General features: G+C 44.5%; 1 protein-coding gene across 1 annotated transcript in view; it reads left to right on the top strand.

The window, feature by feature from the left end:
* ANO2 (anoctamin 2) overlaps positions 1 to 22,115 on the top strand; it is a 329,541-nt gene that overhangs the window by 141,461 nt on the left and 165,965 nt on the right. Inside the window, exon 13 of the mRNA XM_039539558.1 lies at positions 7,960 to 8,042. Coding sequence (XP_039395492.1) covers positions 7,960 to 8,042 — 83 coding nt within the window. The remainder of the gene's footprint in view (positions 1 to 7,959; positions 8,043 to 22,115) is intronic.

Raw genomic sequence — 22,115 nt, 5'->3', positions numbered from 1 at the left:
CCAAACTCTCTCAGGTGAGAACCCTCCCCACAGACTCCAGTGGCTGCTTCCTTTGTCTCTTCAGGTGCAGTGAATGTGATGGGCAGGGGGAGAGAGAAGGGTGCCTTGGGGTGTTTGTTCCTTATATAGACTTAGATCCCCTTTTGAAAAACATTTCCAGCTGAGAGACAGGAGACAAAGAGTCTATGTGGAAGGTTGTTCCCAGCTGGTTTTTTCACCTGTTTGAACTTCCTTTGTCTTCCTTTCCTGCTTGATGACTCTGTTTACTGCTTAAATGCAAATTAAGCCAAGCACAGGTTCCTTTGTTTAAGACAAAACAGTTTCCCAACTTCTGTTTGGTCATGGCTGTGAGGTTCGGAATATGCATTAATAGCACCGTACATATGAACCTTATAACTTCACATTATATACCGCACACATTTTACCAGGACAATACTGACCAGCAAATTATCAGTTTCCAAATAATACCTTTGTATAAAGATTATTACAATAGTACATAGAGTGTGAATACAGGGGTCTATTCTGTCACACCCTCCAAATTTATCATTAAAATTCCACTGTGTGGTAATTGTTGGCCTTTAATTCTGGCCATTTTGTGTAATGATAATGTATGAATGATGTACTGTCTGAGGCTATGGCTACACTTAAACTTCAAAGCGCGCTGCAGCGCTGCGGCGGCGCAGCGCTGAGCGCGCTGTAGTCAGCAGCGCCGCGCTGGGAGAAAATCCTCCCAGCGCTGTCCATCCTCTCCCTCCTGTGGGGAATAGCGGACGGCCGCTGCGGCTGGGCTCCGCTGCTGGGGGGCTGGGATGGGGGGCTAGCAGCGCGCAGCCAGCAGCTGCAGAGCAGTGTGTGTTTTTTGCTGCCTGCTGCTGCGCTGCAGCAGTGTGTAGTGCCCCTCAGATAGATACAAGGTAGAATAATCATGGAGCAGGTCCTCAAGGAATCCATTTTGAAGCACTTGGAGGAGAGGAAGGTGATCAGGAACAGTCAGTATGGATTCACCAAGAGCAAGTCATGCCCGACCAACCTGATTGCCTTCTATGATGAAATAACTGGCTCTGTGGATATGGGAAAAGTGGTGGATATGATATATCTTGACTTTAGCAAAGCTTTTGATACCGTCTCCCACAGTATTCTTGCCAGCAAGTTAAAGTAGTATGGATTGGAGAGTGGACTATAAGGTGGATAGAAAACTGGCTATATCGTTGGGCTCAATGGGTAGTGATCAATGGCTCAGTATCCAGTTGGCAAGTGGTATCAAGCGGAGTGTCCCTGGGGGTTGGTACTAGGGCCTGTTTTGTTCAACATCTTCATTAATGATCTGGATGGATTTCACCTTTAGCAAGATTGCAGATGACACTAAGCTCAGGGGAGGAGAGGTAAATACGCTGGAGGGTAGGGATTGGGTCCAGAGTGACCTAGATAAATTGGAGGATTGGGCCAAAAGAAATCTGATGAGGTTCAACAAGGACAAGTGCAGAGTCCTATACTTAGGACCAGAAGAATCCCATGCACTGCTACAGGCTGGAGACTGACTGGCTAAGCGGCAGTTCTGCAGAAAAGGATCTGGAGATTACAGTGGATGAAAAGCTGGATATGAGTCAACAGTGTGCCCTTGTTGCCAAGAAGGCTAACGGCATATTGTACTGCATTAGTAGGAGCGTTGCCAGCAGATCGAGGGAACTGATTATTCCTCTCTATTTGGCACTGGTGAGGACACATCTGGAGTATTGCAGCAAGTTTTGGGACCCCCACTACAGAAAGGATGTGGACAAATTGGAGAGAGTCCAGCGGAGGGCAACAAAAATGATTAGGGGGCTGGGGCACATGACTTAGGCGAGGCTGAGGGAACTGGTCTTAAGTCTGCAGAAGAGAAGAGTGAGGGGGGATTTTTTAGCCTTCAACTACCTGAAGGGGGGTTCCAGAGAGGATGGAGCTAGGCTGTTCTCAGTGGTGACAGATGACAGAAGTAGTAGTAATGGTCTCAAGTTGCAGGGGGGAGGTCTAGGTTGGATATTAGGAAAAACTATTTCACTAGGAGGGTGGTGAAGCACTGGAATGGGTTACCTAGGGAGGTGGTGGAATCTCCATCCTTAAGATTTTTAAGGTCAGGCTTGACAAAGCCGTGGCTGGGATGATTTAATTGGGGTTGGTCCTCCTTTGAGCAGGGGGTTGGACTAGATGACCTCCTGTGGTCTCTTCCAACTCTAATCTTCTATGATTCTATAATTCTAAGTGTGTTCCTAAGAGAATCTTGCTTGAAAAAGGAAATCCTTACGTCTATGCAAATGATCATTTCTAGTGCAGTTGTATTCACAGCAATTTTCCCTCAGCATCAACAAGATGGTTTGTGAAGTATACTGTTGACATATGCTGTGTCTGCTTTTCAGAAATGAGATGAAATGACTGAAGTTTGTAGTGAAATAGAAAAGAACAAACAGTTCTTTATGTACTGGTTTTAAAAGACACTTAAGGATACTAAAATATTTTCTAAGCCATATCCTGTCGTTAAAAAAAAAAACGTTTCCCACAGACTGGAAAATTCTTTGTGCTGGGACTATGATAACTGAGCTTGTCAGTGCAAGAAAATACTCCCATCATGTATCAGCATCTGCAAGCAAAACCAAGTACCCTATGTTAACCCTGCCCTGCTTGCATATTGAGCATTACATTACACCATGTCATTGCTGCCCTGCCAGTAGCAGAGCACATTCCTTCTATCTAGCATTCAATTTGCTGACTGACAGTTCTACTGTTGTTTGCATACCTGAAACCAGCTTCTCTTACAGTGTCTTGAATAAACATTGTTTGAATCACTTTTTGTAAGATGTAGTGATGGGGAAACTGTCAGGCATTATTACTCACTACTAATATGCTTAAAAAGGGAACAATACGGTATTTATGCTCTGCTGAGTAGGCTTCATTTCATGGTGAAGGCTGTGCAGAAGAATCATCCTTTTATCCTTTCAGCCTTCTCCCTTCTTGGGAAAGGTGGAGAGATTTGTTACGGTTAATATCATGAAAGAAAATATGCTCCTGTTATTTAAGGGGCACCTCATTAAATATCTTCATGAATCCAATCACTCCATTTACCATTTCCCCCATTCATTGAGAATTTGCACCAAAAGAGAGAATCATGCCTGGCTAATTGTGCTTATAGCTGTTGATGTTCTGAGATGTCAAGCTTCCTCTCGCAGTTAAAGAATTTCAGAGGAAGAAGGAGAGTTGAACATAACTGAACAAGTTTTCAGCTAGTTTAAAATAGTGTGGCTTCAGCAATTTACATTATGCTAATTTATACCATTGGTATAGCTAGCCCAACCAATTAAAGTAGGTAAATGCTACCATTTTCATCCCCTTGAGCTAAACAGGGAACGAAGGCACAAATCCACCTACAAAATCATTGTGTTTTTTTTTTTATAGTTATTCCAGAAAGTCCTTTAAACCTCCAGAATATGTTAAACATGTTTTTTATTTGCACTGTGTTCTCCATAAGGGATGAGTAAAAATAACAATTATTTGAATATCTGGGCTTAACTTATGTGTACAGTCAGTCACATCTTTAAAATGTTCTCTGTTGTCTGCCAGTTCTTCCAGAGCAGCCCGCAGTGACTTTTAAATTCCCATAATGTGAGAGGACTTATGCAGAGAATATGATATGCACTGTCCCCTACAGGTCAGATTTTTCAAAAGAGCAGAACATCCACAATCAGGACCAGATTTTCAAAACGGCTCAGTACTTTGGATACCAGACTATTTTGAAAATCTAGCCACTCATTACAGTGCCTAAATGGGAGCTGAGATATTTTGAAAAATCTGGCATTAACTGTGGCTGTTGCACATTTGAAAAGTTTGCTTTGAGTTTTTGAAAATCTGGCTCCAGAGCAAGCTTTTTACTCTGGTTTTATGACAGTTTCATCTGTCAGATATGTACTTTTTATATTTGTTTGACTAGAGTGCAACTCCCTGTATCAGAATTTGTTAACGGACAGAATAATTCTGGCATCAGGCTGAATTATCTCTTCAGCAGTGGAGTTCATTGAAGGGAAACAGCTGTGAAGAAAAGATTTCTTCCTTCCTCCCCATATTTCACAGCATATGTCAGAGAGAACATTTTGAGTTAGAAACTCCCGTGTTTGGCTTGGTAGCAATGAGATCTTGAGCCATCTCTGAAGTTCTGTTGTCTACATAAACACGGAAGTCACCCATCATTAAAAGCCTGGGTGAACCCAGTGTAAGGTCAGATTAAAATTCAGTCATCTCATCTATGTAGTCTGAAGTTATGTGCTTCATAAGAGGCACCAGAATGCTTCCCAATTTTACCTTCCTCTGGCACTCACACCAAAGGTGACCACCGTCAAAGGAATCTGGGTCTAATTACCCATTGCGTTGCACCTTGTACAATTATCTACATCTGTGCAAGGTGAATGCATAGTGACAGAGGTGACATGTAACCTTGGCACAATTGAAAGGTTCTGTGGGGGCACCTGACCGCCCCAAGTGTTGCCTCTTCCTGCACCCCCTGAAACTTGATATGTGTGTAGTGCGACAAAGTCCCTCCTTTACCCTGGTGGGTCCTGTGCTTATTGGCAGATTTGCTCGCTTCACAGATTCACCCTGTGGCTCAGGAAACAGCCCAGAGACCTTCCCCTCTGGTAGAAGGCACAGTCCAGGTCAGTTCCTACTGTGTCTGATCAGGAGTTGGGAGGTTTGGGGGAAACCCAGGCCCGCCCTCTACTCCGGGTTCCAGCCCAGGGTCCTGTGGACTGCAGCTGTCTATAGTGCCTCCTGGTACAGTTGCGTGACAGCTACAACTCCCTGGGCTACTTCCCCATGGCCTCCTCCAATACTGTCTTTGTCCTCACCACTGGATCTTCCTCTTGATGTCTGATAACACTTGTACTTCTCAGTCCTTCAGCAGTGTGCCTACTCACAGCTTCTTGCATGCCTCTTGCTCCCAGTTCCTCGCACGCACTTCCTCTCCTCTGGCTCCCTTTGGCCTGACTGGAGTGAGCCCTTTTATAACATCAGAGGGGGCCTTTAATTAGAGTCAGGTGCTTAACAGCCTCACCTGACTCTTAGCAGGTTAATTGGAGTCAGGTGTTCTCATTAGCCTGGAGCAGCCCCTGCTCTGGTCACTCAGGGAACAGAAAACTGCTTATCCAGTGGCCAGTATATCTCCCTTCTACTACTCTGCTGTTCACAACTGGCCTGGGTCTATCACCGTAGACAACATACACTATCAACTACCTCCTCTTCCTCCTGCTCTCAGCCCTGTGGCTGCCAAGCCCCTCAGAACTTTCAGGCATCCCTCCCTGCCTGAACTATCCTCAGTCAGCTTAGCAGGTGTTCAAAACAAAACCAACAAAAGGCCCAACACAGCTGGGATGCACAGTCCCCCATGTGCCATCAGGGTGAGATAGTGTTTGGGCTGGATTGTCTCAGATAACAAGAAGTTGGAGAATCATCAGTCACTTTTTCTTGGATGGGGAAATATGACACCTCCAAATCACCTCCTTGATAGGCACATTGGAGGCCACAGCAGGATCCACACCTCATTTCCCACTCTCCCCATCCCACAACCTGCTCCCCGCACTCACCCCCTGGTGCTCCTGGGCTGGATGGGGCTCCACTTGAGCTGCCTGGTGCTGAACACCATGTTGCAGTTCCTCTTCCCGATATCAGCAATACCCCACTGGCTCACCTCAGTGGGAACTCTGCAAAGCAGCCAGCGAGAAGCACTGGGACTCCAGCTGCAGGGAAGGAGAAGCAGCCCTGTGTAGCGGGGGTGGGAAATCAGCCTGCAGCCAGCTGCCCTGCTGCTTCCTCCCTTCCCACGCTACACAGCCACACAGTGAGAGCCATGTGGGGCCACTGCCTCCTCACTGATGGACATCCTGGTGATGTGATAGGTGGCCCAAGAAATCGGGGTGGGGGGGCACCTGACCCTACGTGACACCCCCCACACGTTGCCTCTGCAGAGTGGGGGTAAAGTACTACTCTGATTTAATAATTTTTGCACTTTGCACAGATGGACATGACTACACAATACACAGTCCAATAGAGAATGAGGCCTTCAGTTTTTGGACTGGGGTACCTACTGCTTCTGAACTTAGATGTAAATAAGTCAAAAGCAACAAGAAACCAGGATGTCAAGAGGAAGCAACAATTATGGGAAGAAGGCAGAAGAGTCTAAACATGAGAAGAGTGGAAGCAGTGCAGCATATACCACCTAGTGTCAAGGAAAAGGGAAAGAAAGGCAGGAGATGGAATTTGTGTTCTACCATTTTTGGGAAAATCACTCTGGGTATGGCAACACTGCAATGATACACCTGTGACTGACCTGTGTCAACTGACTTGGGCTTGCAGGGCTTGGGCTGTGGAGCTGTAAAATTGTGGTGGAGATGTTTGGGCTTGGGCTGGAGCTTGAGCTCTGGGAGCTCACAAAGAGGGAGGGACCCAGATTCTGAGCTCCAGCCTGAGCCTGAATGATTATAATGCAGTTAAACAGTGCCACAGCCCAAGCCCCATGAGTCCAAGTCAGCTGCCATGGGCCAGACATGGGTGGTTTCATTGCAGTGTAGACATACCCTCTGAGTATAACACTTCACATGGCTGGGTTAAATGGATCAGAAATGCTCAACTATACCACTGTTAGGCATGCCAGAATAAAAGGCATCCTCGCTATTGTGATGAGGCAAGGCCAGATGGCTACAGTAAAGTAGTAAGGAACAGTTATGTTAGCCCCAGGCTAACCAAATCCTTAGTACCATGGTAACCAAATGGCAGTTGCTGCAGGTTAATCAAGACACCTGGGACCAATTAAGATCCTTCTAGAAGGCAGTGGAGATAGCTACATTGATTGGGACACCTGAAGCCAATCAAGGTCTGCTGGAACTAGTTAAAAGCCTCCCTGGGAGCAAGAAGCTGAGATGGTGTGCTGCTGGAGGACCACCAGTATTATTAGACACCAGGAGGAAGGGCCTGTGGTGAGGATAAAGAAAGTGTTTGGAAGTGGCCATGGGGAAGTAGCCCAGGGAGTTGTAGCTGTCATAGGAGGCACTATAGACAGCTGCAATCCACAGGGCCCTGGGCTGGAACCCAGAGTAGAGGGTGGGCCTGGGTTCCCCCCCACCAGCAAACCTTCCAACTCCTGATCTGACACAGGAGGAGTTGACCTAGACTGTGGGTTCCACCAGAGGGGAAGATCACTGAGGTGAGCAAATCTGCCAACCAAGGTAGAGGAGGAGATTTGTCACACTAGTCATATGGTATGTTCCATGATGATTGCTGAAGTTTTCAGTTTACCTATAGGTACTTAGAGTTGTTTTCAGTAGTAGCCTATTTCTAACTTTGTCCTCTATTTCCGATTGACTGGGAATAGTTACAAATCTTTTATCTGGCATATGGATGAAGTTGTGGTTGAGTATTCAGATTTGGATTTTGAGTCCATAAACTGTGGAATGGCAGAAGGTACATTGAGAGAGATGGTCTTGTAGGAAAAGCAGATCTGTATTCAGTTCCTGGTTCTGACATAGAATCCCTTAGTGCCTTTGTGCAAGCTCCTTAAACTCTGTTTCCAATCAGTAAAATCGGGCTAATACTTTCTTTCTCCCAGCCGTAGTCTGTCATCACTGTTTAGATTGGGCTAATTTAAGTTGTTGGGCTTCAGGTGCTGGGTGGTGTTGGTGGCCTGTGATATACAGGAGGTCAGACTAGATGATCTGGTGAGCCCTTCTTGCCTTAAACTCTACAAAATTCTAAGCTCTTTTGTGTAGGAACTATCTCTTGCTCTATGTTTGTGCAGCACCTACCACATTGGGTCCCTCACAGAAGTTGGGCCTGTAGATAATACTGAAATGCAAAGAGTACATTAATAATAATAATAATTAATAATTAATACATTGAGTTTATAGTTTAAAATCTAACTGTTTTGTTTGTTTTGTGTTGTTGAAGCTACCATGTTTCTTGAACAATGGAAGCGTTTACAGATGAGACTAGGTTACTTCTGGGATCTCACTGGCTTAGAGGAGGAAGAAGTAAGTTTCCTTTCTACATATTTACCATTGCAATCCTGAAAATGTACAGTAGTAATTAGGTGGTTTCTTAATATGTACGTAATGCATGGAGGCACAATTCAAGTTCCCCCCACCCCTGAAAAAAAAAGATTGTAAATTATCTTATTTTGAGTATCAAGACATCTTTAAAGAAATCACTGCATGTTAATTACTGTGCTCAGTGTTCAGGTTCATTTTTTAATAATTAAGGCAGAAGAAGATTATATCGTAAGATTAACAGCAGTTCATTCTTAATTTAAAATGTCCATATTGGTTTATACGGTGTCTAATGGTAGAATGACCCCTCCTTTTAGTATATTTCATTCAGTTGCTGCTTTATTGTGGCTAACACACATGCTGAGTGTAGAGGACTGTAACATATCAGAGTAGCATACCTAATCTCTGCATCTTGGTCTGGACTGCCTGATTGAAACCAGGGATGGAAAATCCTGAGCTAAAAGTGCTGAGCTCTTGGACTGGTTACACTTGCTGCTGAGGCAATAGGGCATGTATCCACCACAGCCCTGAATTTGTTTTCTACTACAAATACTGTATGTGAAGAATAGAGCTGGTTGGAAATCCGTCCCACCCTTAGAAAATGTTTATGCAAACAAAAAATATATTCATTTTTTTGTCAAAAATTTGAATGAACCATTTTGACTTTGTTTTTATACACTGGAGGTGAAAACTGATTTCCCCCTTCCCCCCCAAAAAACCTGCCCAAACTACATGACTGGACAGTATCTTCCATAATGCATTGCAGTCTCCCCTCTGGTTGAACTAGCATGGTGCATGATATGATGATTGTACCTGATAGGAAATGTGGTCCAACTGCAGAGCCCAGCCCATAAGGAAAATGGGGGCAGGTGGTATCCAAACTACAACTCCCATGAGGCACTGTAGCAGATGTAGGGGACACAGATTAATGTTGAACAGACATTTTTGGGTTTTAGTTTTCTGACGAAAAAATGAAATTCTTCAAAGTCTGTAGATGCTGTCAACAAAAATGTATGGTCAGAAAGCCAATTTTGACACTCATTATTATTTTTTTTTGATCAGCTCTAATGTAGCATTGTCTTCTGTAGCTGCAGTGCTCATTCTGATGAAATGTTCTTTGATTCTTTCCTTGGTTTAAAGAATCCTTTTGGCAATCCCTGCTTCCTTTTTGTTGGGGTATGCTGTAGCCTTCACTTAGGGTTTAGCAGGCCTAGTAGGCAGCCACAACTCAACACTCCCGAAAGTCCTGGGATGGCCTTGCCAGATAATCTGAGGGCCTGGCTGCTGAGTTATAGTCTGTCACTCCTCAGCAATCCCTGGGTTCTTCTGGGCAGACCAAGCGAAGGGTAAGGGGACCAGGCCCTCCCTCTTCACCAGGTCACAAACCAGTATCCAAGGGGGAAGAAGTGAGGAGTGTCTCAGTCGCCTGTAGCTGATCCCCCAGACCAACCTCCCCATGACCACTTCCTACCACACCTGTTGTCTCCTCCCTTTGGGGCATGATCATGGAACTCTGCTTCCCTCCCAGCACAGAGAGCTGCTCAAACAGTCTCAATGATTCAATACTCATGAGAGCCTTCCCACTTTCCTTCTCAGTGTCTATTTCCCCCTTGTCGGGGAGAAAGGGACAGAAAAAGGGGTCAGGCCCCCTACCCTGCAGATTCCTTTGTCTCAAAAGCTACTAACTAGCTTCCTTCCTGCAGACAACCTCTTCATTTGCCCCCTGCTCGATTGGCAGAGTCCCCTTTTAAGCAGGCCCTCCATTTTGGAGCATGTTCTGCAGCTGCTGAGGGGTGGGGCCTTCTTGCTGCTTTCTCATAGAGACAAATTGTCCCTTGCTGCAGTACAATATCTCTAGTGGAGGTGGAGTCTGCTTTTGTTACTATTCATATATTAGTATCCATAACAATGTACGTTGAGACTTCAACGCGCCACATCAGCCTTTGTCCTTGCAGTTTTTTAGTTTATTTCTTTGTGTGCATGTGTGCATTCCTTTTCCAGAATGTCTCAGATACAACCCATCAGGCTTCAAGCAGTGCCCTGAGTTGACCGGAAAGTCACAGATGATCACAATTACTATTTGCAATGAACCATGCTGTTTCTGAATGCAAATTCTGCTTGCAGATGTTGCCTCAAGTCATCATGGCTTATGGAGAGCGCATCATGCTTTAGTTAGCATCTTAACAGCCTGTAATTTGGATTGACTCGCACTGGTAGGCCTTGAGGATGAAGTCCTGGAAAGTGGCAGAACTGAGTGAAGTTTCTTGCTAATACTTGGGACTATACACTGGAATTTTCTGTTTCAGTGCAGGCCTTACTGAATAAGCCCCATGGCAGGGTTCCAACACAATCAAAATGCCTTTTCAAGCTCCCTAGACACCAGAGTCAGAGGGCCACCTTGAAGTTTCAAAATCCTCTGAATCCTGGTATAAATTCCCTCCAGCTCTCAGTTCCAGCATGGTGGTCAAAGTGACACTTTCCTACAAGCTCAGGTCAAAGCTGCACTTGGAGAGGAGCAAACCTCACCATTGTATAACCATCTCACTACTGTGTATACCTGAGAATGTTCTCAACACTTGTTGCACCTTCCTGAGGCTTCCACTCACTCAACTCTCCTGTTTCCATTCTTCTTAGGTCAAAGCAGTGCTTAATTTGTGCCAAATTCCTTTGAGTCCTGGCACTTAATTGCTTGAACTCTGGCACCTCTTTCATTACAAATTAAGCACTGGGTCAAAGCCCAGGACATAGGCACAGCATGATCATCTGTATGGTCTAGTGAATGCCTTTCCCCACATGGATTTTTCATGGACCACACGCTTTGACTAGTTAAGGAAGCCTCTCAATCCCAAACCTGATGGGAGGTCCCAGCAATATGAGAATTGATGTGCAGGAACTCTGGCTCCAGCCATTAGCATTGCTGTCACAGTTGTCACTGCTAGTTGCATTGAGATATTCAGCATTATTGGTGCTTTGATCCTCGAAGGAGGCACTTCTGGGTCTTTAATTCTCCAAATGGATTCACAACCCAAACCAGCATGAAAACAAAGGATGCAGGAGATTTACCTGACAATGCTAATAAGAAGGGATCATAATTTGAGGAGTTCCTTAAGGTCACATGCATGTTTCCTGGACCTTTCCCAGACTGAAGATTACAGAACTACTGACTCTTCTCCAGAGGATCTCATTTTCCACTTCTTGGTGAAAAGGAGGTTCAGACCATCCTTTCACACCTTGCCAAGAATACCAGGGCAGACTTTACAGCTGCTCTTACAAATCTGCTACCATTACCCATCCACATGATTCTGGCTCAGTGGGTGAGAGAGGTGTGTCACACCTTTGTTCTATTTCAGCTACCTCTAAAATGGCAGAGCACAAATATCTCACATTAAAAGACACAACTGAAGCTTTCTTTCATCCTCCTGTTAAATGACAGATTGAACCTGCTATTTCTAATGCCAAAACTTTAAAAGCCTCACACTTTACTGTTTGATTTCTGTGGACCAAATTCAGCCTTTGTGTAATTTGATTGAAATCAATGCAGTTACTCCAGAGGGGAATTTAACCCTGTGGCTCTAAAACATGAGATCCAACTGGTAAGAAGGTTTAACAGTCTTTAGTGCTAGTCAGCCACAGTAAGAATGACACATCCTACAAGGAAAAAAATTCCAAAGAATGACTGCAAGGTAGCTGAGTCTCTTCTTCATAAATGAAATACTTAGTCTACTTACTTCTGTTAGGATTTTGGAGATTAAAGTGTACTAGCATGTAGCAGCAAGAGCAACTACTTTATGTTTAAACACTCACAGGCACACATGGCTGTCAACTGCTAGACTTGGGCATGAGGTGTCTCATAAGCCTAAGGACCTGCTGAATGGCAGGCAGAATAGATGGAACGCAGTGTCAGAGAACTGGAGACCACGTTGATCAAAATTACAGAGCAATCAAACACATGTAGTTCCCTGGCATTTGTCATTCAACCTTCACCCACTCCAATTAAATAGTTAATATACGTGAAGCACTTTGAAGATGCTGTGCAAGTTCTAAGTATTTTCAGATAAAAGGCTAAGGGAAGACATTGACTAAAATCCAACCTATGTGAGCTGCTTGTTTTGGGATTTAAAAATACAGTTACATGATTTTTATTTTTGCTTTATCTGCAAGAGATAGTTGCACTCTGCAGGGATTGTCAGTGAACTAAGCCATGAATTGTGGCCTGTGGCTGGGTTCGGTGGAAACAAAAGACTCCATTAAAAGAGTTTCCATGAAGAGGTTGCTTTTTGAAGGTTATTCTGTTTCTGAATTTGGGTGGTTCTGGGAGCCAGACTCCTTCAGGAGAAGGGGAAGAAGACCCAGCAAAGCCTTTGATACAATCTCCCACAGTATTCTTGCCAGCAAGTTAAAGAAGTATGGGCTGGATGAATGGATAAGGTGGTGGATAAAAAACTAGATGGTGGGGCTCAATGGGTAGTGATCAATGGTTCCATGTCTAGTAGTTGGCCCAGCGGTATCAGTGGAGTGCCCCCAGGTCGTGGGTGGGTTTATTTTTATTCATCATTAATCTTCATGGAGGGAGGAGTGGACTGCACCCCACCCATAGCAAGTTTGCAGATGATGACACTGGGACTTTTTCACTAGTAGCCTGAGATTCTATGATTCTAAGAAGCCTCTGTTTGTAATTCCAAGCCTTTGTAACCTCAAATTTGTTGGTGGTGTGTTTTCCCTCTTCTCCCCTCTGCCCCCCGGCTGATCCCAAGCCTTGGCCATCTTGACTTGTTGCACATCATACCTGAGGTTGTGGGATACCAAACCCTGTGGGATGGAGCCTTTCAGACACAAAATGGTGATGGAAAAGGAGGGCTGGCTCTAACTTTTTTGCAGCCCCAAGCAAAAAAAAAAAAAAACCCCGCCCCACCGAAACACACCCTGCACTGCCAAAACACCTCCCCCCCGAGCGCCATGCCACCAAAACACCCCCCCCCCCAGCGCGGGCCAGGCTGCCAAAACACACACCCCCCAGCACCGCACCAGGCCGCCAAAACAAAAACAACCCCCCCCCCCCGAGCGCCGCCCAGGCGAAACAACAAAAAACTCCGTGTACCCTCCTGCCACCCCAAGTTTGGCTGCCCCTTACAAGGTGCCGTCCCAAGCATGTGCTTGGTCAGCTGGTGCCTGGAGCTGGCCCTGTGGAAAAGATGCAAAAGTAAGGCCTGGTCTACACTACGCGTTTAAACCGAATTTAGCAGTGTTAAACCGATTTGACATGGCACCCGTCCACACAATGAGGCCCTTTATATAGATATAAAGGGCTCTTTAATCCGATTTCTGTACTCCTCCCCGACGAGGGGAGTAGTGCTGAAATTGGTATTGCCATGTCGGATTAGAGTTAGTGTGGCTGCAAATCAACAGTATTGGCCTCCGGGCGGTATCTCACAGTGCACCACTGTGACCGCTCTGGAAAGCAATCTGAACTCGGATGCACTGGCCAGATAGACAGGAAAAGCCCCGCGAACTTTTGAATTTCATTTCCTGTTTGCCCAGGGTGGAGCTCTGATCAGCACGGGTGGTGATGCAGTCCCAAATCCAAAAAGAGCTCCAGCATGGACCGTATGGGAGATATTGGATCTGATCGCTGTATGGGGAGACAAATCTGTTCTATCAGAGCTCTGTTACAGAAGACGAAATGACAAAGCTTTTGAAAAAATCTCCAGGCTATGATAGACAGAGGCTACAGCAGGGACTCAGCACAGTGCTGCGTGAGAAGCGTAACAGAAAGCCAAAGAATCAAATGGACGCTCATGGAGGGAGGGAGGGGGGACTGAGGACTCCAGCTATCCCACAGTAAAGCATTTGCATTCTTGGCTGAGCTCCAAATGCCTGAAGGGTCAAACATTTTCCCAGGTGTTTCAGGGTGTATGTCATCAATTTACACCCTTCCCCCCCCCCCGAAAGAAAAGGGAAAAAAATCGTTTCTAGCCTTTTTTCAATGTCACCCTATGTCTACTGCATGCTGCCGGTAGATGGGGTGCTGCAGCGCTGAACACCAGCATCCCCTTCCCGGTGGCAGATGGTACAATATGACTGCTATCCATCGTCATCATCAGCCCGTGAGTGCTCCTGGCTGGCCTCGGTGAGGTTGGCCGGGGGCGCCTGGGTAAAAATAGGAATGACTCCCGGTCATTCCTGGCAGATGGTACAAAAGGATTGGTAACTGTCCTCATCATAGCAACTGGGGGCTGAGCTCCATCAGCCCCCGCACTTTCATGTCTAAAGAAAAGATTCTGTACTGCCTGGACTATCATAGCAGCTGGAGGCTGCTTCCCCCTCATTTTATCTCACTAAAAGTCAGTGTTTCTTATTTCTGCATTCTTTATTACTTCATCACACAAATGGGGGGACACTGCCACGGTAGCCCAGGAGGGTGGGGGGAGAAGGGAAGCAACGGGTGGGGTTGTTGCAGGGGCACCCCCTAGAATGGCATGCAGCTCATCATTTCTGCGGGATCTCTGGGGCTCTGACACGGAGCGGCTGTGCTCTCTGGTTCTCTAGTACACTTGCCCCATATTCTAGGCAGGACTGACTATTTTAAGACAAAACATAAAGAAAGGAATGACCCAGGGAATCATTCCCCTTTTTGTCCATGCGCCCCCGGCCGACCTCAGCGAGGCCAGCCAGGAGCACCCATGACAGCAGCAGATGGTACAAAAGGATTGATAACCATCATCTCATCACCAATTTACAATGGCAGATGGTGCAATAGGGATGGTAATCGTCTCTGCTACCTTGCAAAGGCAAATGAATGCTGCTGTGTAGCACTGCAGTACCGCCTCTGTCAGCAGCATCCAGTACACATACAGTGACATTGACAAAAGGCAAAACAGGCTCCATGGTTGCCATGCTATGGCGTCTGCCAGGGCAATCCAGGTGAAAAAGGGCGCGAAATGATTGTCTGCCGTTGCTTTCATGGAGGAAGGATTGAGTGACGACATTTACCCAGAATCACCTGTGACACTGTTTTTGCCCCATCGTGCATTGGGGTCTCAACCCAGAATTCCAATGAGTGGGGGAGACTGCAGGAACTATGGGATAGCTACAGGATAGCTACCTACAGTGCAACACTCCGGAAATCGTCGCTAGCCTCGGTACATGGACGCACACTCCCAAATTAATGTGCTTAGTATGGTCGTGTGCACTCGACTTTACACAATCTGTTTTTAAAAAAGCGGTTTCTGTAAAATTGGAATAATCCTGTAGTGTAGACATACCCTAAGTCATAAAGCCGCAACCACTGTGGACTCTGCAACAATTTACACAGCAAGTAATGAAGCAGTCAGAGGAAGGGTAAGCAACTCTGGTCCAAAACTTTTCCCACTCAGCAAAATCCCCAAGCCTCACTGCTGGACACTCTCTGATGTCAACTACCCTAACCAAGCTGGCCCTGGTGGCTTTGCTTTTGCCTTTTGAGAAAGTTGTTTAAGCTGTCCAGCATCAGCTTTGCTGGGCCACCCTCTGAGGCAGGAGAAGACTGGAGCAGAAGCAGGAACAAGGGCAGGCTGTCAGGAATGCTCCCATCTAGGTAGTGATGTTGAACTGAATGGAGAGGCTGCTTCCCTTAGGAGCCTATATGCCTGACTTGGGTCACCTGAGTGGGTCATGCCCTGTGAATTAGCTACACCCTGGTTGAATGGTGTGGCGCCTATCACAAGACCAGCAGGTAATTGCCTCTTATGACTCATCACACCTTCTGGCTCAGGAATGACTCATCAGGCTTAAGCAGGCTCAGGTTTCGAGGTAACTCAGGTTTAGGCAGGCTCAGTCTCAGAAGTATCACACCCAGTAATCTCAACTTCAGTGTGCTTTCCACATGGCTCAATATCTAACTGATAACGCATGAACTGGAACTATCCTGTGTTAATATTTGTGACCAGCTAAAACACCATCCTTGTCCACTTGGTCATCAGAATTGTTGAACTCAGACTGGACAGGAAATCATCCAAACCCTGCAGGACTGATCAGTGACTGTATAATTTATATTGGCATTCAAACAAGGCAGAAAGGTATTCTGGCCTAATGGCAGCTGAAATGATAATTCTGTAAAACACATTGTAGAAACCAGAGCTTCTGAGTGTATAGGTAGATTTAACACCGCTGCACTAATGGATGTCCCACATTTCCCCATGCAGTGTATGGATGCCAACTAAACTCACTGGTAGAGGGTTATGGGATACTTGAGAAGTCTGTTGCCTCTGTGGGAACCCAGAATGATGGACAGTTACAGAAGACTGTGTAGTGACTTTAGGTACCAAAGGCTTGTGTTTCAAGGCAGACAATTCCATGGAGAACTCCAAAGATTTCTCAGGTGGAGTCTGTCCTACAGTTGCTGTAAATTCAGCTGAAAACACTTCCATCTGTAGGCCATTTTTCAAGGTTCGGATTCAGGGGGTTTCTGAATATCCACACTGATTCATTGCTTCTCCAGAACTAGAACCTGTTGGACTTGTGGACTTACATGAATTTGATTTGCTCATGAGGCCTGTCCTAACAAACCCAAGTTGAACTCAATTTTTTTTTTTGAAGCCTCCTCACGTTCATGGATATTCAGAAAGAGCGCAAATTTTAAAAAAAAAGTCACCAAAAGTGTTTTGAAGGAACAGTAATTGATTAGCAAATGCACATTGAGCTTGAAACAATGCTGATATTCAGTATGTTGAAAGTGAAGCAAATTTTTTTGCATAGTTCTAGAGACTATGCTCAGCTGCCCTGAATTAGTGGGGAGGTGGCTGATGTTTAGTGGATAACCCAATACTCTCATTTTATATTACCGGATGATATTGTGTCAGCTCATCAAAGAACTATACACTGGAGGATGGGAGGAGATCATTTGACTTCTGCTAGACTCTCAGATAGTCTAGAAGGAATTACTTTGTCTGGAACACTCAATGTGCTCTTCAGGCTACAATGCCAGTATGATAAAGGGAGACAGAAAGTACAGCTTTGTGTATTGGGCCAGCTATACCTCCACAGACCACAGACTCCTTCCTGCTTCTCCTGTGCTGTATGTCTGATATCTACCAGAAAGATGTACAACTCTGTGGGAGAGGATTACTTTTCTAATTGTTAGACTGAGAGCCAGAACAGAACACCTCTTCTCCTGGCTCTGCTACAGACTTGAGCAAGCCACTTAACTTCCCTGAATCTCAGTTTCTTTTGCAGTAAAGTGGAGATAATGTCATAAACCTCACAGGCTTAACTCATTACTTGCAAAGCACTATGAAATCACTAAGTAGGAGTTATGTAGAACTGTAAGTGGGAAAAATTTTGCAGTCTGTAATGCAACAAATCTTTTCACTTGTCATAAAGACAAAATGCTACATGTGTCTCAGTCTAGGTTACAGACATCTTCTCTTACAGCTCTCTTGTCTGCTGTTGGCATTTTTCCATGAACATGCAGAAGATGGCACCATTTCTGGTGAGCCTTTACACATCAGTTTTATAAAGGAGCTTGTTGCATGTCAACTCTCCCATTAAAACAGATGATGTATTATACAAATGTGGTCCATAATTATGCAGATGATGCTCTCAAAGAATTAGAGAGGATAAGGGACTAGAGAAAACCAAGGCCTAGATCAGGTCAAGCCTGAGATAGCAGCAGAGGAGGATGCAGGATCAGGGAGTAAACTGAGATGGAAAGGCAACAGGGAAAGGTTGGGGATCATGGTGTTTTAAGAAGGAGCCAGGGAAAAGAAGTCTAAACAAGTTAGTTTCAGTGGATCTGGGATATGTGTTATGAAACTGGAGGCAGGCAGGAAAACAACCATCAAAGCCTTGACAGTTGAGAGATACACTACGAGGGTTACACTGAAGTGTATATTTTTGTTCTGCCTCATTGGGCCTTTAATTTTCTGTGAAATTATGTTTCTTTAGACACACTGTGCCAGATTAATCTATGGTGCAATGTCTCTGACTTCACTTGAGTTATATCAGAGATAAATGTAGTCTTTTTTTTTTTTTAAAGTATCTTGGCAATAAAAGTCTGAGAAGTCTCTGCAAGGCCTGGATGTTGAGCTGCAGCTGGCAACTGTACAAATTTACAGAAGATTTGTACTGTTTGTACACCCAAAGTCCACAAACATAATAGATAGTATTGGGCACTGGATGAAAATTATTGATAATTGGCTTGAAAAAATATAACCTTGAAAAAGGAAGTAAAAACCTTGAAAATAATAAATAAATAAATACAGCAAAGGTCATATTTTAAAGGTATTTAGATGCCTAGCTCCCACTGAAATTTAAGTGTGTTTAAATTCTTTTCAAAATCTGACCCTAAACTCACATGTAACTCTGAAAGGTGTCCTTAATAGCCAAGTTACTACAGGCCTGTCAAACAGTTTTCAACTGTGTTGTGTAATAATAAAGCAAGTAAGAGGACAGTGCTAAAGCAGGACAATCCAAAGCTAGGGAAACATTTCTCTTAAACCCCACAATCTGGTACCATAGAAATTCACTTAACATGGAAGAAAAACAAAGAATGCTTTAGCCTAGCAAATCAGTAAGTTATTTTTCGTCTTCCAACATACCTTTGTCACTGTCTATTTAACAGAGGCTGTCTTTAATGCAACAAAAGTTTACTTGTTTCCCAAATGAAGGTAGATTTCGCCATGCCAGAGAAGAAGTAAAACAAATACATGTTGGTCAGTAGCTCCTGTATTTTCAAAGTGACTTGTGGGGAGGTAGCTGAAGACCTCTTTTTAAAGACACTGGGAATTAAGGCTACAATCTTTCACAAATCTTTGAAAATGTCAACCTACGGATATGAGTTTCCAAGACACAATATCGGCTGCTTCTTTTTGTGGTTTTGTGGACGAGACAGACCTTACTATGCAAACAGTCCCAGTTAGGGTTACTTTTTACGTGAGGGCTGGAAACATCCTTTTTAAAAATGGAAACTTAGAATCAGGAGCAGACTTCTGCAGAATGGGGTGAATTCACAGCAAATGCCACAGAAACTGAATTGCCTAAATGTGGATCCCTGATTTTAGTTCAAACAATATGTTTTTGCCATGTCTAAGTCAGGCTGATTCCTCAGAGGAGTGAACCATTTTGACTATCTTTGTTGAATTGTGATTAGAAGTTTTTTAAAAGTTAAGATCCTACCCTATCCTTTATGTCAAATAAAGTTCCCTGCCTTTCCTTGGCACTGCTTCTGTGAACTTTCTATCCCACCACCTAGGAGTTTCTCCTCATCTTGCCCTTCAATAGCTTGTTTAGGATGTTGGATTTTCCTTCAGAGAAGTCTTCAGCTTTTCCCCTCAAAATGGACTGTGGTTAGAGAGTCCACACCTAGGACAGGTCAGAATTGGTTGATGAACGACAAGCAGGCTTGACAGGTGCTTGATGCCTGGGAAATAAGTGATCTGCTCACAGATTTCTTTTTCCTTTCCTCCTTGAGTTAAGCTTCCATGCAAAAACAATCTTTTCTGGTCTGGTTTTTACAATTTGCTGCATTTGATGTTTTCAGGTAACACCCAACAGTGCAAATTGTAGGTAGCGACAGGCGGAATTCTTTTTTTTTTTTTTTGCTCATGTGTCGAGATTTTGCTACTAGAAGAGCAAGTATATAACAAACTTATCCTCTTTTGGTATGAAACCATGCACAAGGTGAACAAGGGGCACCAAAGTAAAAGTCACTCATCTTCTGCAGTGTCACTGGGGACCAGTGGCCATTAAGGAGAGATGGGAGGCCACAATTCCATACACTGGCTGCGATCTGTCTCTTACAGCGTCACTGCTGTTAAGGTTTCTCTCTCCCAGTGACTGTTTTGAATTATTTTTCCCGAATGGATTAGCTTACATTTTTCCCATGCTGAATTTCACTTTTATTTTCTGCCCATGTTTCTAACTTCTCTGGGTCCCTTTTATTATTTTCTATCTTCCTTGGTGCTCACAACTTCTCCCAATTTATCATCTGTGAAACATCTGCACATGTAATTATCTTGCCATTAACCCCTTCTTGCAGCTCATTAATAAAGTTATTTAATTAATCTGAATCCAACCTTGATTCCTGCTGTACACCATCTAGACAAGTTGCTCCAACTGGATACTTTGCCCTTTAACATTACGTTTAATCATGTTATGTTTAAATTAAGGAGGTCATTATTTTATTAGGGCACTTGGGAAAGAAAATCTGAAAAACACTTTTTCATGCAGGCCTTAGGCAAAACAATCTTGTACTAGCTGTTGTTTCTTTTATAAACTGAATTTAAAGGCACACTTTAAACACGTTTTCACTTGTAGGCTAGAAAAACCAAGTAATGTGATATCATTTATTAGTCAGGAAAGATATATGGTTGAACATTTTTTCCATGTCAAATTAGTTTCTGGAGCTGCTGGCCTGCAGAAGTGTCAGAGGCTGCTAGTGCCATAGGTGCTGGAACGACGGGTGCTGGGGGTGCTGCTGCACTCTCCAGCTTGAAGTGGATTCCATCAAATACAGGGTTTACAGTTTGGTTCAATGACTATCAGCGCCTCCACTGTGCAAATTGTTCCAGCGCCCTTGGCTAGTGCAGCAGTAATTCCTAACTCCACACTAGCTGTCTCCCTGCTACAACCATCTAACCTGCTCCCCTTTCCTTTTCCTTATTTCTTTTCCATCACGGGCAGCTCTTGGCTTGTCCATGGGGTGACTTGCCTACAGTCCTCAGATGGATTTGTTCTCCTCTAGTTATTCTTGACTCTTTGAGGTGTTGCTACTCCAGATGAGTATTTAAGTGCAAGTGGAGATCAAACGGGCTCCATGCATACATTTGTTTCAGAGGCACTTAAATAATCTCTGCCTCACCAAAAGCTCCATGAGTTTTTGTTCTCTTATCTTCTGGGATTTGAAGAGAGTGGCTCATGTCCCCTCTCTTCTACTGGTAATATAAATAAACTTGTACAACAGAAGCCACCCCATTGAGGTGAATGAGAGGAGTTCACAGCTCCCATAGTTATTGTTTCAGGCTCTGTCCTGCCATAAATTCAGCACAGCATTTCTGTTCATGTTTGGAAAATTTTCTTCAACTGTAGGGACTAGAACTTTTTAAAAATATAAAATGTGGTATATGATTACCGAAGTTGTGCAGTGGGTGGAAGTGCCACCCTTTGAGCCCCACCCAGATCTTCCATTTGGCCACATTCCAAAAGTCCGACACACTGAAACTGGCCAGTGCATATGGGGTAAGAACGTTTTTTTTTCCTAAGGGGACAGATTCTGCTGCCTCTACTCATGATGCATCTGATTGTCCTTTATAGTCAGACACAAAAGGGTCTTAAAGTTGGCCTAATTTGCATTTATACCCACTTTAAGACCCCTTTATACTGCCAGAGTGGTGTATATTTCTCAACGATTTCTCCCACTGAGACGTATGGGAGTATTCCTGAATGTAACATACTTCTCCACAAGAGTAAGGATATTGGATTCTGGTGCTCTGCAGATCATAGTTAGTGATGTTATTTAAGTCAAGGGCTAGGGTGGCCATACTTCCCGAAGGGAATACTGGTCACTGAGTGGGGCTAGCCCGAGCCTGCCCCAGTCCAAGCCCCCCCAAGACTCCCTGCCCCAGGGAGCCAGCCCGAGCTCCTCTCCCCACACAACACTGGGGCTGGCATCACTGCTCACTCAAGCCCTGTCTCCCCCCTGCACAGGGCTGGCATTGCTGCTTGCTGCCCCCCACCCCATTCCTACACACACACCCTTTTTTTTTTTTTAAAACAAAAGTGGGAAAAACTGATCAAGTTGTCAAGAGCAAATGGGACAAATGCCTGTTTTTGCCAAAAAAGTCAGGATGGCCTTTTTAAGGGTTAAAAAATGGACTGTCTCAGCCAAAACAGGACATAGGGTCACCCTATCAATGGCAGCCAATTTTTACTGCACTAGTTTTGCAACCATAGTTGCAAATGAAACCAACATTTATGTACTCTTAATGTTGGTTCTGGGTGGGTGGAACCACTTTATTCATGTAGTTTCACATGGTGCTTTTCTTCTTTTTGTACAACAACAATGTAGTGATTTATACATGACTT

The sequence above is a fragment of the Mauremys reevesii genome, linkage group 1 (assembly GCF_016161935.1).
Source record: "Mauremys reevesii isolate NIE-2019 linkage group 1, ASM1616193v1, whole genome shotgun sequence".
In the NCBI taxonomy this organism is placed as follows: Eukaryota; Metazoa; Chordata; order Testudines; family Geoemydidae; genus Mauremys; species Mauremys reevesii.
Note: the sequence above shows the minus strand (reverse complement) of the source record. Positions and strands in the feature narration are given on the sequence as shown.